The sequence below is a fragment of the Colletotrichum tamarilloi genome (assembly GCF_030869305.1).
Source record: "Colletotrichum tamarilloi strain Tom-12 chromosome Unknown Scaffold_46.1, whole genome shotgun sequence".
Lineage (NCBI taxonomy): Eukaryota > Fungi > Ascomycota > Sordariomycetes > Glomerellales > Glomerellaceae > Colletotrichum > Colletotrichum tamarilloi.
In genome coordinates, this window is record NW_026849429.1 from 216127 (window position 1) to 229452 (window position 13326).

The window sequence follows — 13326 nt, forward strand, 5'->3', positions numbered from 1 at the left end:
CCCCACGCATTAAACCTCTCTCCCACCAACTTCACCTCTTCACCCTCACACTCACAACGCACTCCCACCCCTGCCCGCCAACGCTCTCCATCCTCTCCTCGTCCCAAACCTCCACATCCTCCGCAAACGGCTCCAACGCGCCCCGAAAATCATCCCAATCCATTCTTGGACCGACGTACAGCACAGTCTCCACAGCAACCCCTTTCTCCCCGGAACCAGAACTGCTAGAAGCAAAGGCCTCCATGTACTTCCGCACCAAGGCGACTTGCTTCGGATATACAAACATCCACGCCTTCGCTTCCGCCGCAGCGGGGTCGAGCGCCCACGTTCCTGGGACAGTGCGGTGGTTGCGGTGGTATCTATTTGGGGATGGGGCGATTTCGATGCTGGTTAGGTTGAGCTTCCCAGGGGCAGGTGACTTCTGAGAGACTTCTTGAGTGGGATCTTGGGCCTGGATATCGACCAGAGAGTCCAGCAGGGCCTCGACAAGCCCCGTCCCACTACCGATCGAGAGGGTAAGCTCCGGCGTCGGCGGGAGTTGTGCGTGGAGGGCTTTTATGAGAGGGAGGGAGAGGGTCAGGCAGGAATCCGGGTGTCGTCGGGGTTCGTTTGTGAGGGGTGGGAGGGGCGCGGGTGTGAATGCTGGTGAAGGTTCTTCATCTTCAAGGAAGTCTTCGTATTCTGGATCTTCTGGGTTGACTGGCGAAGAGTCACCGGCAGAATTGTGATGGGTGGTGGGCATGCCTGTTATTTTGATGGCGCGGGTGAAGTACACGGAGGTAAGGGCCGGAGGGGCAGGTACATGGAGCCGGGACAGGCGAGCTTCGATGAGGTGCATCCGTGCTGCACGTCAGTTGAATCGGCCCCACCGAATCGCGGATCTACCAAACCTTACCTTGAGGCTAACCCGGATCTTAGTCCCGCGGCCCCTTCCGTGATGGGATATGATTACTGCTACGTCCAGCCTCATACGTACACAAAGCGTGGGAACCGCGTATTTTGAATACAAATGTAGTGTGTTGTTGCATTTCCCTTGCAAGCGAGATCTCGTCAAAGTCTACTTCAGGAAGGAAAACCATCCTATATAGAAAGGAAAAAAGAGTTCACCCCCCCGGTGCTGGACTGGGGGCTACATCTCTCGGTGCTCATGCTGGGACATAATTTCTGGTGCTCATGCTGGGATTCGAACTCGGGTACTCTCGTATGCGCTAAGCCTGTCGTCGAGTAAGGCTGGTTGGCGATTGTTGTTGACCATGAACCGCTCCACCACCCAGCCAGTTTGACCTGACCCGTCGACCTAGACGGGCGCCTGCTGGCTGGTGACAGGAACGGGGTTGAGGGGACCTATACACCCTTTTGGCAAAGATCTACAGCGACACCGGAAATAAATGTCCATTTCAATCAAATGTGTATTCTTGATAGACAAGCACAGCTAATGCAACAAAGCTCCAGAGGACCAGACACCGGTCCCAACTCCAAAGTCGCGACTTAGGCTCGCGAGAATAATGCAACCCAGAAACCGTAGCCACTAATCCAGTTTACAACTATAAAATGTACACTTTCCTCTTTCTTTCCCTGCCATCTCTTTTTCTTTTGTAAGCGGACGATGTGGACGAGGATCATCATCTCAGTTCTCACACCTAGACTGCACTGTATCCGCCCCGGCCACCGCTAGTGTTCACGGTGTTGAGCACGTTCCTAGTCCAGTCCTTCACCAGGTAGGGGATGTCGCGAATGGTGTCTCCGTGCGGCAAAAGATCCCAGCCCCTAGCACCGTATCGGTTGTAGTTCAGCCACGAGCCGAAGATGAGGTACGCAGCGATGCCGAGGAAGGCCCTGTAAAAAAGCATTGACGTTAGTTTGTGCGAAGATAAACCACCATAAAGATTCCGTCCAGACTTACAAGACAAAGAGCCAGGTGAAGAAGCCCCAGTGGCTGCTCGTGTCACCACCACCACTGCCACCCTCCGCAGGCGGCTTACCGTACGCGTCCTCGCACGCGTACTTGGTGTGCCACGTCAACCTCAGCACATCCATGTCGTTCTTCTCGTTCGGGCCGTAGCTGTTCCAGATCAAGGCCGTCCCGTTCAACAGAACCTGCTTCTCGTCGGGCGAGGGTCCGTCATCCTCGCCCTCCTTGCCCTCCTCGCGCGCGCGAAACTGGCTGCCGTCGTACTGGTCCTCAGGCTTGACCTCGCCTTCGAGGCCCGTCCTGTCACGGTCGCAGAGGAACTCGATGATGGCCTTTTGGTTCCGTCCGTTCTTACCCAGCGGGTACGAGCCTCCGTTGAGGATCAGGCGGACGCCCTCCTTCTTCGCGTCCGAGTTGGAGTCGCTCGACTTGAGTCGTTCTGCTGTGGCGTCCAGTTTGCTTCCGCCGTGGTCGCCAAGCTCGCCGGCGATGGGTATCACTTTTTCGACTTCGTCCTTCTTGTCGTCACCTGGATGAATGTTGCGTTCAATGGCACATACTGTCCAGACACGTTAGCTCTGTACTGGTCGAGCTTGCCACTCTCAACGATTTCGCGTGAATCCATTACCTCTTGTGAAACTGGGGCACTGCTCCTCCTTCTTGACGTCTCCTTTGCGCTTCAAGGGAGCACAGATATCGACGGTATAGGAGGTGTTGGTGTACGTAGGAGGGTGCCACTGGCTGGTCACAACGCTGTGCGGTCCGCCTAGCGCCTCGAGGTTGAATGAGACGTCGTCCACTCGGATGTGTTTGCAATCGAGCATCGCGGCCGCCGGCAGAGGCGCCAACAGCAGTGCCAGCACAAAGGCTCCTTCGGCCCGCGGTAGTCGAGGGAAATGCATCGCGGGAGATCCGGCCAAGCGTTTCTCTCGGGGGGCCGGATGGGAAACGGCGGACCGTCTGAGCTTCGATGGGGATTTCGGGGAGAGGCGGATCTGCTGCGGATCACGAAAGCTTAGCAAGCAACAGCTGCTGCAAGGTTGCGTAAAGTATTGCGAGAAGAAAAAGGGGAGTAGTTAAGAAAAAGAGTAGTTTTGTACGTAATGAGTGTGGTTCTGGAAGCTGGGCAGGCAACAGAAAACGGGCAGGTCACGGCGTGTCGTTCATGTGGCTTGGAAGGCCGGAGCAAGTGGACTGTGGCAGCGGGTGGATGACCTCGTTTTGGCTGCTGCTTGGAAGAATGGGACCTGACCGTTTTGGCCAGGCGGCATTTAGCTCGTTGCATCATCGTCATGCCGAAGATCTAGCGAATCACGTGCACCGGCCATGTCTGCATGGGGTAACTTGGGAAATGGACAACAAGCACGGATCTGGCCGCACTGTCATCCATCTGTGTACTCTGTACATAGGTAGCTGACATAAGCCAGCACTACATCCTCAATCTAACGTTGGCACACCTTGGTCCACCTCAGCCACAGCTCACCTTACGCATTTGATATTCGTTGATATCTATTAGTCCGCACACGTAAATACTCACTCAGGTTCAGCAAACTAGGCAGCTTGGCAGGGCCAACATCACTCAACACATCGATCAAGCACCGAAGCATGGAACACTGATTTGATACTCTGTACATCAAATGATACATGAGCTCGCTTCCGCAGAGCCTTGAACTGCTCTGGTGGTATGCACCATTCCCTTCCCTCCTCCGTGACCCATGAAAAGCAGTTGCCGTCCATCCCTGACCGCACCTCGAAGGATAAGGTAAGTACGCCTTCGTAGGGGTATATAAGACCATGAGAGATCAAACAGCCAATCCATCCCTGAAATCCCCAGACGCCAAAGTACGTAAAAGACGCTCACAACCCATTCCGTCCTCGCCATAGTCTCCTAATGATTCATTTCACTCCCCTCGACATGCCCGCAGCGTTGATCAGTAACGCGATATGTGGCGGCACGTCTCATCTTGAACCTAACTCGCGATTGCCAGTTGAAAGCCGATTTGATTTGCGACATGTCTGGCACGTGCTCATGTGCCCTACGGGGGTCGCTGAGCCCACCAGCACCAGGGTCGGAAACCGGGCGAGTCCTACATGCCGTGAGGTCCCATCATGCCGCCCATGCCTTGCATTTGCTGCTGTTGTTGCTGCTGCTGTTGCTGCTGCTGCATCATGACCTGATGAGCCCTGCGCTGGGCAAGAACGCTCTGAATCTGATTCTTGGCCTCCATCATGCAGTTTCTCTTGAAGGCTTCCATCTGCTCCGGTGGAATATTCTCAACGGCACCACCCCACTTAGCGGCAAGATTGGCGATCTGCTTATTGTATATCGCTTGCCCTTGTAGTTTGACTTGGTTCGTCAATGCGTTGTTGTTGTTCATTGCTTGCTGCTGCTGCATCTGCATCATAGCCTGCATATTCATGTTCTGGCCATTCATCATGTTCTGGCCACCGCCGGCCATCTGGCGCTGCATCGGGTTCATTTGCGCCTGGATTTGCGCTTGAATCTGTGCTTGCATCTGCGGCGTCATCTGGCCACCATTCATGTTGTTGGCGCCCATCTGGCTGAGCTGCTGAGCGTATCTCTGCGCCAGTTGCTGATTCATCATGTTGCTCATGTTGCCGCCCATGTTGCCGCGTTGTTGCTGTTGCTGTTGCTGCTGCATCATGAGTCTGTGCTGCATTTGCTGCTGCATATATTGCTGTTGCTGAGGCGTCATCTGCTGAGGGTTCATATTGCCGTTCATCATGTTACCCATGCCGTTCTGCATCGCGGCAGCCATTTGCTGCTGCTGAATGGCTCGTTGTTGTTGGGCAACTTGTGCAGCAATCATATTGGGGTTATGCGCAGCTTGTGGCATAGCACCGGGCGTTCCCATCATGACGTGTTGGCCCATTTGAGAGTTTGACTGCATCATGTTGGGAGGTGGGCTTGCCTGATTCATACGAGGCGTTGCGGCCACTGCCGGGCGAGGCACGGGCGTTCCCTGCATGTTTGGCGTACCGTGCTGGATGCGCGGGGTGGCGGCTTGATGACTCTGTTGGCTGGCGCGAGCAGACATGCTGTGCGCCATTGGGACCCCACCAACGTTGGGTGGGTGGCCTTGGACGGCTGATGGCGGGCGTGGCGGGCTGTTGGCCATTTGGGAGTTGTTCTGCTGCATAGGCACAGCACCGGGCATGGGAGATGACATGCTGTGGGGTGTGCCCTGTCTGACGACGGGAGACACTGGTGGCTGAGATGCCTGAGAGAAGCGTGCCTGAGTCTGGGCCGGAACGCCATTTGGCATCGCACCAGATGTACCGTTTGGCATAGCAACGTTCGCTTGCTGCTGCTGTTGCTGCTGCTGTTGTTGTTGCTGTTGTTGCTGTTGCTGTTGCTGTTGTTGCTGCTGCTGCTGCTGTGCCAGATTTGCCGCCGCAGCGTTCTGGCTGTTCTGAGCGGCCTGGTTCGCAGCAGCCTGTGCGGCCATAGCCCGTCTTTGGGCCTCTCTCTGCTGCTGTTCTTGGCGAGCTTTGAGTTCCTGAGCCATTTGATGTTCGCGCCGCATCTTCTCCTGTTCCGCCTGGCGCTGTGCCGCAATGACCGCTTGCTGTTCCTGCATCTGTTTTTGCTTCTCTTGTGCAAGCTGGCGTTCCTTCGCGGCTGCTTCGACCTTCTCTTGCTCCTTTCTTTCCTCGTGCTCTCTCTTGATGTCAGCAATGACCTTGAATCGCTCGAATCTTGGCTCAAATGTAGACACAACAGCCTGGCCTTCTTTGTCCGCTCCGTTGGCCCCGCCTTGGGTGCCATTGGCAGCCGAAGAAAGACGCTCGTCCAAGATAAGCATGTATCTTTCCTGTTCTGCTGCGGCGGCCTCGTCGGCAGCCATCTCGGCGACGGTTCTCTTGCGAGTTTTGGGTTGAGGGGGCGAGTCTGAGTGTTGGGGGTGCGCCAACGCATCGAGCAAAGTAATAGTCTCTTCAGTATCTCGGGTTGGCTCGAGAAACAGGGGAGCGTTGGTCGCAAGCAAAATCTGTGATTCTGCTTGGTATATATTACTTCCATCAAGCTCCATGCGCTCACGCTTCTGCTTTTTGGCGGGAGGAGGCATGCTGCCTGCAGTAGGAGTTGGGGGCACCATTGTAATCGGCGTTGATGGAGGTACAGTGCCAGTGCCTTCCACACTTCCTGCTGCGCCTCGAGGTGTTGCGGCCTTGATCATCAGGTCTGCGTGGAGGCTTTCAGGCGTAGGGTGAAGTACGACAGTGAAGGTCTTGGGCTTTGACGGTATCTTGCTCTTTTGGCCTTCACCAGGCAGACTGGGTGCCGGCATGCTCTGCTTATCCTTCTCCTCTGCAGTTTTGGGTTTCGTGTCTTCCTGTGTAGCTGATGCAGCATCGGGCTGCGCACCGAGAGACTCCTTAGGATACGGAACGTATGGTGAAGGTACGATATATGGGTTGTGATTATGAATCGAGGATGGCACAACCTTGCTCGAAGCCGATGTCGGTCGCTGGACTTCCTTGGATTGAGCGACAGACTTGTGATCGTGCACCTGAACAATCAAGCATCCCTCGTAGAAAGGGACACCCGCTTCTGAGAAGTATTCGATGAGATCGTGAGGTACCGTGCGCTCGCGCAAGTGCTCCAAGAACAAACGCATCGGCGACTTGTATGGAAATATTCCATCTTGCTGATCAAATCGGAAATGCGTTGCGTGCATGTGTACGACGAGGGAAGGTGCGTTGCCTGCGAACTTCTTCAAGATGTATTCATCCGTTACAACTATATCCTGTCAGCATTGGCGTCCATGATGATTGCAACAAGTCCACAATCTACTAACCATATGGTAACGGCTCCGAAGGCTGGGCGGCTGCCGTATCGCCGACGAGTGACGCCGATCGGAGTCCCACACTGTTCCTAGAAATGCGACTGCCTTGGGCCGACTGTTCACGGCGCGTGCGATTGATAGGCCGCGCTGATTGCGCATTCGCGCCATTCGTTGTCGCAGAGTTAGGAGGCTTCTTTGTCGACATCGAGGGCGATGGCGATGATCGGATAGAGCTCGCTCCATTGGTTTGGATGCCGGGGGGTACGGGACGCTTAATCTTGGACGCGACAGAAGGCGGCTGGATGGCCGTCACGACTGGCGCCATTTTTGCCGGATGAGGCGGCTACCGGAGCGCAACAGGCCGGAAATGGCGTCGCGAGGCTATTCTCCCACTGTCGAATGATGCCCAGAGTTGTGTTACAGAGCAATCATTGAATGAGATATTCGGCTCGTCGATCGTGATGGGGTTCGTTACGGGGGTGGTCGAGTGGATGATGCGCGTTGACAGATCGGGTGACGTCGACGTGGAGCAGGGTAATTGATGTCGAAGGCGCGGTCGCAATTGTATCGAATATATCCTCGGCGGAGGATCAAAAGGTAACGAAGTTAGAATTCAGGAAAAAGACGACGGAAAGATGCACAACAGCCCTGATGGATGGATTCCAAGCGTGTGGGGTTGGGATGTAGTCAGGCTTCCGCGAGACCTGTCGGAGAAAGGTCCAAGGAGGAGCCGCCGCAAGTCTCCGAGACGGAGACGCGGGCGTGGAGCAAAGCAGAGCCTCAGGCAAAACCCTGGATAGGCGCACGGATCACAGTACTGGTACAGTGTGTAGACGGTACGTACTCCAGCATCCAAAGATATTGAGAGTATCAAGCCTCGAAATGCACTGCTGATTTGTCTAAATAGTGAATATGAAGCTACAGCAATAGGTATATGCCAATTAAAATCAAGCTGCTGGAAAAGAGTAGTCCTTTAAGTCAGATTTACTGTGAGTATATGAGCCCCATCCTCATGCGTAGGTCAGGAGTGAATTTTTTACTCTTTTTCTTTTAGTTGTTTTTAAGATATTGTATCACATCAACATGTCATGCCTCATGCAAGCTCCCACGCCAGAACTTCATGCAAGAGGCCATGTAGGCGACAATTTTGGAGATAGTATGGATATATAAAGGTTGAAATATTGTGACGCATCATATTCATCACGTTGCAAGTAATATTTAGGGGCTTGTCATCAAGATAATGCACTATCAAAACACTTTCATCTCGCGTCGCAACGGTCAATTACCTATCTGCTCATGGAAACGTTACATGATATCTCGTGGTATATACCAATCCAATAAAAAACACACATTTAATACCCGTTCTTTCCTCCCATGAGACCAGATTTCCCTTATTGGAAGTCTTCGTTTATACAGTGGAGAGAATATTTACTCCTTGCCCTGGACACGGCGGGCCCAGTCGTCATGGACCCGCATGCCGTCAACGACGACAACGCCTCGGCCACGTCCCACGCGGTCCGATCGCTGCCACCACTTTTCTTCCTTGCCAGGCCTCTCTGCCTCAGACTCGCTATCAGCAAGACCACCGCCACCACCCTCAGCACCCACAACAAGGATAATATCGTGGCGCAGCCAGGTCTGGAGATTGGCGACCATGGCGCCGTTGTCGCCTGCAAGAGACTCCTGGAGATAGATGATCTCGGGCTGGAGATGGCGAAGAATATGGGTGTGCCCGTTGGCCGTAGTGAAAGGCATCACCATGGTCTCCTTCTCAACCAAAGCCAATGCCTGGGAGTAAACGGCATTGAAGGCAGGGTTCGCAGGCGAAGGGTTCATCAAGGGGCTCTTGGATGACTCCTCACCAGGCGTCTGGGCTTGATGGTGCTCAATGTTAGAGAAGGACGAGCTCAACGACGGTGGCGGAAGGTTACTAGTAGACTCGCCCGCCGTCTCTTTAAGACCCGGCGCATAGATCAAAACGAAGAGCTTGATGTCGTTGAAGTTGGTGTAGCGTGGGATATGCGACAAAATGGACTGTAAAGGAGTCAGCGAGGCGCTTCGGAACCTATGGCAATTAACAGAGATGGGCTTACGGCGTGTTCATGGAATCCATCTTCGTCAAAGTCGTCACCATGGCTGTCCGCGGAAACCACAATGGCAACAGTCCTTCGTCGCTTGCTGGGGTCTCTAGGCCCGGAAGATCGTTCCTTTCTGGCATCCGCTTCTTCGGACCATGTCTCATGGTCAGCGTACGCATTCTTGTCCTCTTCCCTGATGGCGGCCAATGCCCTACCGGCTGCAGCGCCGGCGGCGGCGAAGCCAGCAGTCACTGTCTTCCCGGCAGCATCGAGGAACTGCTGGGGGCTGGGCGTGCGCCTCAATGCGCCAGACATCCTTGCTCCCAGACCATCCCCGGGTGCATCTCGGGGTCCCTCGGCCGTGCCGTATGTTTCGGTTCCGACGTTGCTGGATGGGGGTTTGGGTCTTCTGGAAGTACCATACGCAGGATTGTCGCCATAGTTTGCATTGTCGTAGTCGAGGTCGGCGTACTGCTCGTTTTCGGGCGTATCGTCCTCATCTTTGCGCTGACTCCATACCCACGCTGCGATGCCGACTGTCGCGACAGTCACAGTAACTGCAAGCGGCACCCAATGGCTCCAAACCCCTCGCCTCCGAGAATTCTGATCGTTGGGCCACGACATTTAGTTGGACGCAACCATTGCACTTAGGCACGTAGCCTAGGTATATATAAGATGTGGGTTTGTGTAAATACAAGGTACTCGAACTTATCGAGTTTCGTCAAGCGATTCGGGCGGCTGCGTCCGTGGTCGGGCTGGGTTTGTCTGTGAATTCGCTAATGGTATCGCAATCGTCGGTGTTGAGTCGTGCTTCGGCTCTCGATGTTGTCAACAGACAGGCAATCGCAAATGGGGGGGGTGGGCTATAGATCACCCACTTGTCGCGAGCTCGGGTGGCTGGTCTTGGGGGAACATCAACATGGGGGAATTGAATGGGCAAGGAGCTAAGGCCCAGGGGGGATCCCGAGGTTGGCCGTGTTGCCATTGGTTGCCGGGCCAAAATCTCTCACCTGGCCCTCCTGCCCGTCAGCCAAGGTGAGCAGCCGCCAGCCGGACCGAGGATATACCGACAATCACGTGCACCATCCCACCTTGATGCGCGACGTCAATAGTGGGTCCCTGCCGATTGGTCGCGGGTCGTTTTTTGGCGATGACTCCTTCAGCGCGCAGACAAAAATATCAAGAAACGGGTTATTGAACCGGCATTGGTGTGGGCATTACAGAACCTTAGCTTCAACTAGGCCCGAGACGAATCGATCTTGCATCGCACATCTCAACAGCCCAGTTTCTACGCTCTCACACCCCGGCATCTCTTGCTGCAGTCACTTGTCGCAATCGAGATACCCCGCCAAATCACTTCGAGATGCCCCACGCTGTGTCGATGCCCTCACCAGGGCTTCAAGCCTTGGTCCTTTGCGGCCCGGGATCCTCGTTCCCGACCTTCACTTCGAATCCCGATGAGAACCCCAAAGCGCTCTTGCCCATTGCTAATCGGCCCATGGTCTGGTATCCCATCGATTTCTGCTATCGTATGGGCGTCACAAGTAGGTGCTTCATTCGTTGCTGGGCTCATCATGAGCTCTCACCGTAGCCATTAGTCATGGAAATTATGAGGCTGACTACTGTAGACATTACTCTCATCTGCCCGGCATCTGCAGAAGCAGCAATGACCACTGCCCTGAACACCAACCCTCACTTGACAGCACTTCCCCTGCCGAGACCAGACATCCTTGCTCCCAAGGAATTGGACCAAACCACAGGTACGGCTGAGATCCTCCGCCTGCCTGAGGTCAAGGAACTCGTCAAGTCCGATTTTGTCGTTCTTCCCTGCGATCTCATTTGCGAGGTCGCCGGCGAGAAGCTGCTGCAGGCATGGATGGTCAAGGGCGCAAGCATGTCAGACTTGCTGAGCGCGCCAAAGTATTCAGGAAGCAGGCAGAGCCCCTTCAGCGGCGGTTTGGGTGTTTGGTACGAGACGAAGACGGCAACTCCGGTCAAAGGAGAGGAGACGGACTTCATCGCAGTAACACCGTCGACTCCCTCCCCCGTTGCGCCCCCTAAAGGATCTTTACTCCCTAACCTCTCCAATCTGGTGACGTCCATACCCACAGACTCGCTGAAGGATCTCATGGAGACACGGAGAGGCTTCGCTGTCCGTCATGGTCTCCTGCGCAGCCATCCTCGGCTGAAGATGCTCACGACCCACAGAGACGCGCATTTGTACATTCTACCAAGATGGATCATGGACTTTGTTGACAAGAATAATCGTTTGGAAAACATCGGCGAAGATGTCATTGGCTGGTGGGCTAAGGCAACCTGGCAGAAGGGTCTTGCGGAAAAGCTTCAACTGGACGAGGTTCTGCGTAAGGAAGAGGCAGACGACAGCGACGACGATGATTCACTGCAGGAGAGCGCCTCGTCGCCCCAAGACGAAGACCCTGAAGAGCTGCGACCCAGCAGAGGCATTGACGATAATGCTCTCGATGGTAAAGACTTTGACGGCACAAATCCTCAGGGAGCTTCGCTCAACGTACCACCGATTATCGCATACGTACATCCATCTGGAGCCGACGCACCCATGATACGCCGTGTAGACACAGCTCAATTACTCCTGAACGTATCACTACAACTTGCTAAGGTTCCCTCAGTGGAAGAGACTGGTAGCGAGGCAGCATCCCCCTTCGCACACGCCAAAAAGGTGGCGTACCCTGAGGGCGTCAAGGGCCGAACGACAATCACCAAGGCCGACAGCTTGGTCGGAGAGAACGTCACAGTGGAAGAGAAGGTGGCCATTAAGGAGTCCGTTGTCGGAGCCGGCTGCCAGCTCAACGAGGGTGCCAAGCTGTCACAGTGCCTACTGATGGAAGGCGCCGTGGTGGGCAAGAACTGCAAGCTTACGAGATGCATTCTTGGCAAGCGCTGTGTCATTGGGGACAACTCAGTCTTGACAAACGTCGAGGTTCAGGAGAACTTGCTGGTTGAGGCCAGGAGTAAGTCCAAACCATGTCCCACATAATACATGATAATAGCTGACCATGCCCTAGCTGAGGAGAAGGACACGAAACTCATGAGCTCCGATGGCTTGGAGGCTACCGAGGAGGAGATGCAGGGAGTGCTGGAAGACATGGACAACGAGATCATGGCCCAGAACGAGGAGGCAGTGGAATAAACTTCAGGCCTTTTCTTCGCCGATTATGCTTCGCTGCAATTCTGGACCGAGCCCCTCTGCTGAATTTTCTCTGGTGATCCATCGTATTCTGCCCTGCGCTGACCTACGCCAAACTAGAATATCATATACGCTACCCGAATGAGCTGACAGTATTGGGAACGAGAACTTTGCTCTAGCCACCGTGGAGGATGAACCAGTGTTCACTAGGCCGAACCCGCGGATGAGGGACGGAGGTGGACAACTGCCGGCAATGCGGGATCCCCGACAAAGTCCGGAGGCGAAACGACGAACAATCAGTAGGTACTCGAGGGCACCCGTCGTCCTAGTCGAACTCTACTCTTGGTCCGGTGGGAACGAGAGGATCCATCAGATACCTCGGGGAAGATGGACAGTAAGCCGGCAGACATTCAGCAGAATCGCGACGGCGGGCTGGAAGAGCAAAGCCCACCCCGCGGAAGCAACGGGAGCCAGGAACCGCTCTCACGCGTAACGAACGAAGTGGAACCTTCGCCCGCCTGGTCCACGACAATGGCATTCCTGAAGCTCGTGTAAGTCCCCCAAAGGCTCTAGCCAGCTCGTCAGGGGCGATTGTCTTGGAAGCTTCTGGCTCGATTGGGAATTCCAGAGGGGTTCGAAGGGCGCGTTCTAGCAGGTCTTGTTCAGCGAGCAAAAAAGAGACGAAAGAGGCTTTTCGTGTGTGGCCTGACTGCAGTAGCATATGTAAACTAGGGAGCTGGTGAGCCTTTCCAAAAGGCACGAAGTGGAACGACTTTCTCTTCGGACACGATGGGACATCAGACGAAGCTTGCCAATAGCTTGCAGAAACCACGGAAGAGCGTCCGAAAACCCCTCAATTGGAACGGTCCAAGGTAATGGTTTCATCCCCAGAGTTTCCCCTCTCCTTCCGGATAGCTGCAGAAGAGGGCGCAATCGCGAAGAACATCCTCCCCCTTGATCTCCTAACGCCGGGTATGGTGGACGAGCTATTTGCCCATAACCTCTTTTCTACAATGGACGCCAGGGGCAAGAGACATCCACATAGACTCACACACACACACCGAGCGAGAAAAGCGCGAGAGATTCGCGGCGAGAGTGGGAGAGATGGGTCTTCGGGGAGGGCCTCTGTAGAACCAGCCCATCTGCCAGGGGCAAACTGACTCTGCAAGGATCACCAGTATTGGGGCCACTCGAGAGGCCCGAGGAGAGACATTCAGCAGATGATGCTACGGTCTAAGCGGGTCTAGCGTGTCCTCGATGTTGTTATCAGGAATTTGGCCTGCTGCATATGGCACTTTGAGAAAAGTGACAGGTCACAAAAATCCTCGGAACATTGTCATCTGCTCGTCCCAAGTTGGC

General features: G+C 54.7%; 5 protein-coding genes across 5 annotated transcripts; 1 reads left to right on the plus strand and 4 right to left on the minus strand.

Annotated features, from left to right (window-relative positions):
- Positions 1–31: 31 nt before the first annotated feature.
- CTAM01_10311 (uncharacterized protein) lies at positions 32–838 on the minus strand (the record flags this gene model as incomplete). The annotated part of the gene is made up of 1 exon (XM_060526326.1): positions 32–838. The coding sequence occupies one exon, from the start codon at positions 836–838 to the stop codon at positions 32–34; it is 807 nt and encodes a 268-aa protein (XP_060379099.1).
- Positions 839–1640: 802 nt separating this feature from the next.
- CTAM01_10312 (uncharacterized protein) lies at positions 1641–2814 on the minus strand (the record flags this gene model as incomplete). The annotated part of the gene is made up of 3 exons (XM_060526327.1): positions 1641–1836; positions 1904–2471; positions 2541–2814. The coding sequence occupies 3 exons, from the start codon at positions 2812–2814 to the stop codon at positions 1641–1643; spliced, it is 1038 nt and encodes a 345-aa protein (XP_060379100.1).
- A 1185-nt stretch (positions 2815–3999) lies between these two features.
- On the minus strand, positions 4000–7048 carry CTAM01_10313 (uncharacterized protein; the record flags this gene model as incomplete). The annotated part of the gene is made up of 2 exons (XM_060526328.1): positions 4000–6677; positions 6736–7048. The coding sequence occupies 2 exons, from the start codon at positions 7046–7048 to the stop codon at positions 4000–4002; spliced, it is 2991 nt and encodes a 996-aa protein (XP_060379101.1).
- A 1103-nt stretch (positions 7049–8151) lies between these two features.
- CTAM01_10314 (uncharacterized protein) lies at positions 8152–9425 on the minus strand (the record flags this gene model as incomplete). Its single annotated transcript, XM_060526329.1, has 2 exons — positions 8152–8757; positions 8817–9425. 2 exons carry the CDS (start codon positions 9423–9425, stop codon positions 8152–8154), a joined length of 1215 nt encoding a protein of 404 aa, XP_060379102.1.
- Positions 9426–10164: 739 nt separating this feature from the next.
- CTAM01_10315 (uncharacterized protein) lies at positions 10165–11970 on the plus strand (the record flags this gene model as incomplete). Its single annotated transcript, XM_060526330.1, has 3 exons — positions 10165–10345; positions 10430–11791; positions 11846–11970. 3 exons carry the CDS (start codon positions 10165–10167, stop codon positions 11968–11970), a joined length of 1668 nt encoding a protein of 555 aa, XP_060379103.1.
- Positions 11971–13326: the final 1356 nt, after the last annotated feature.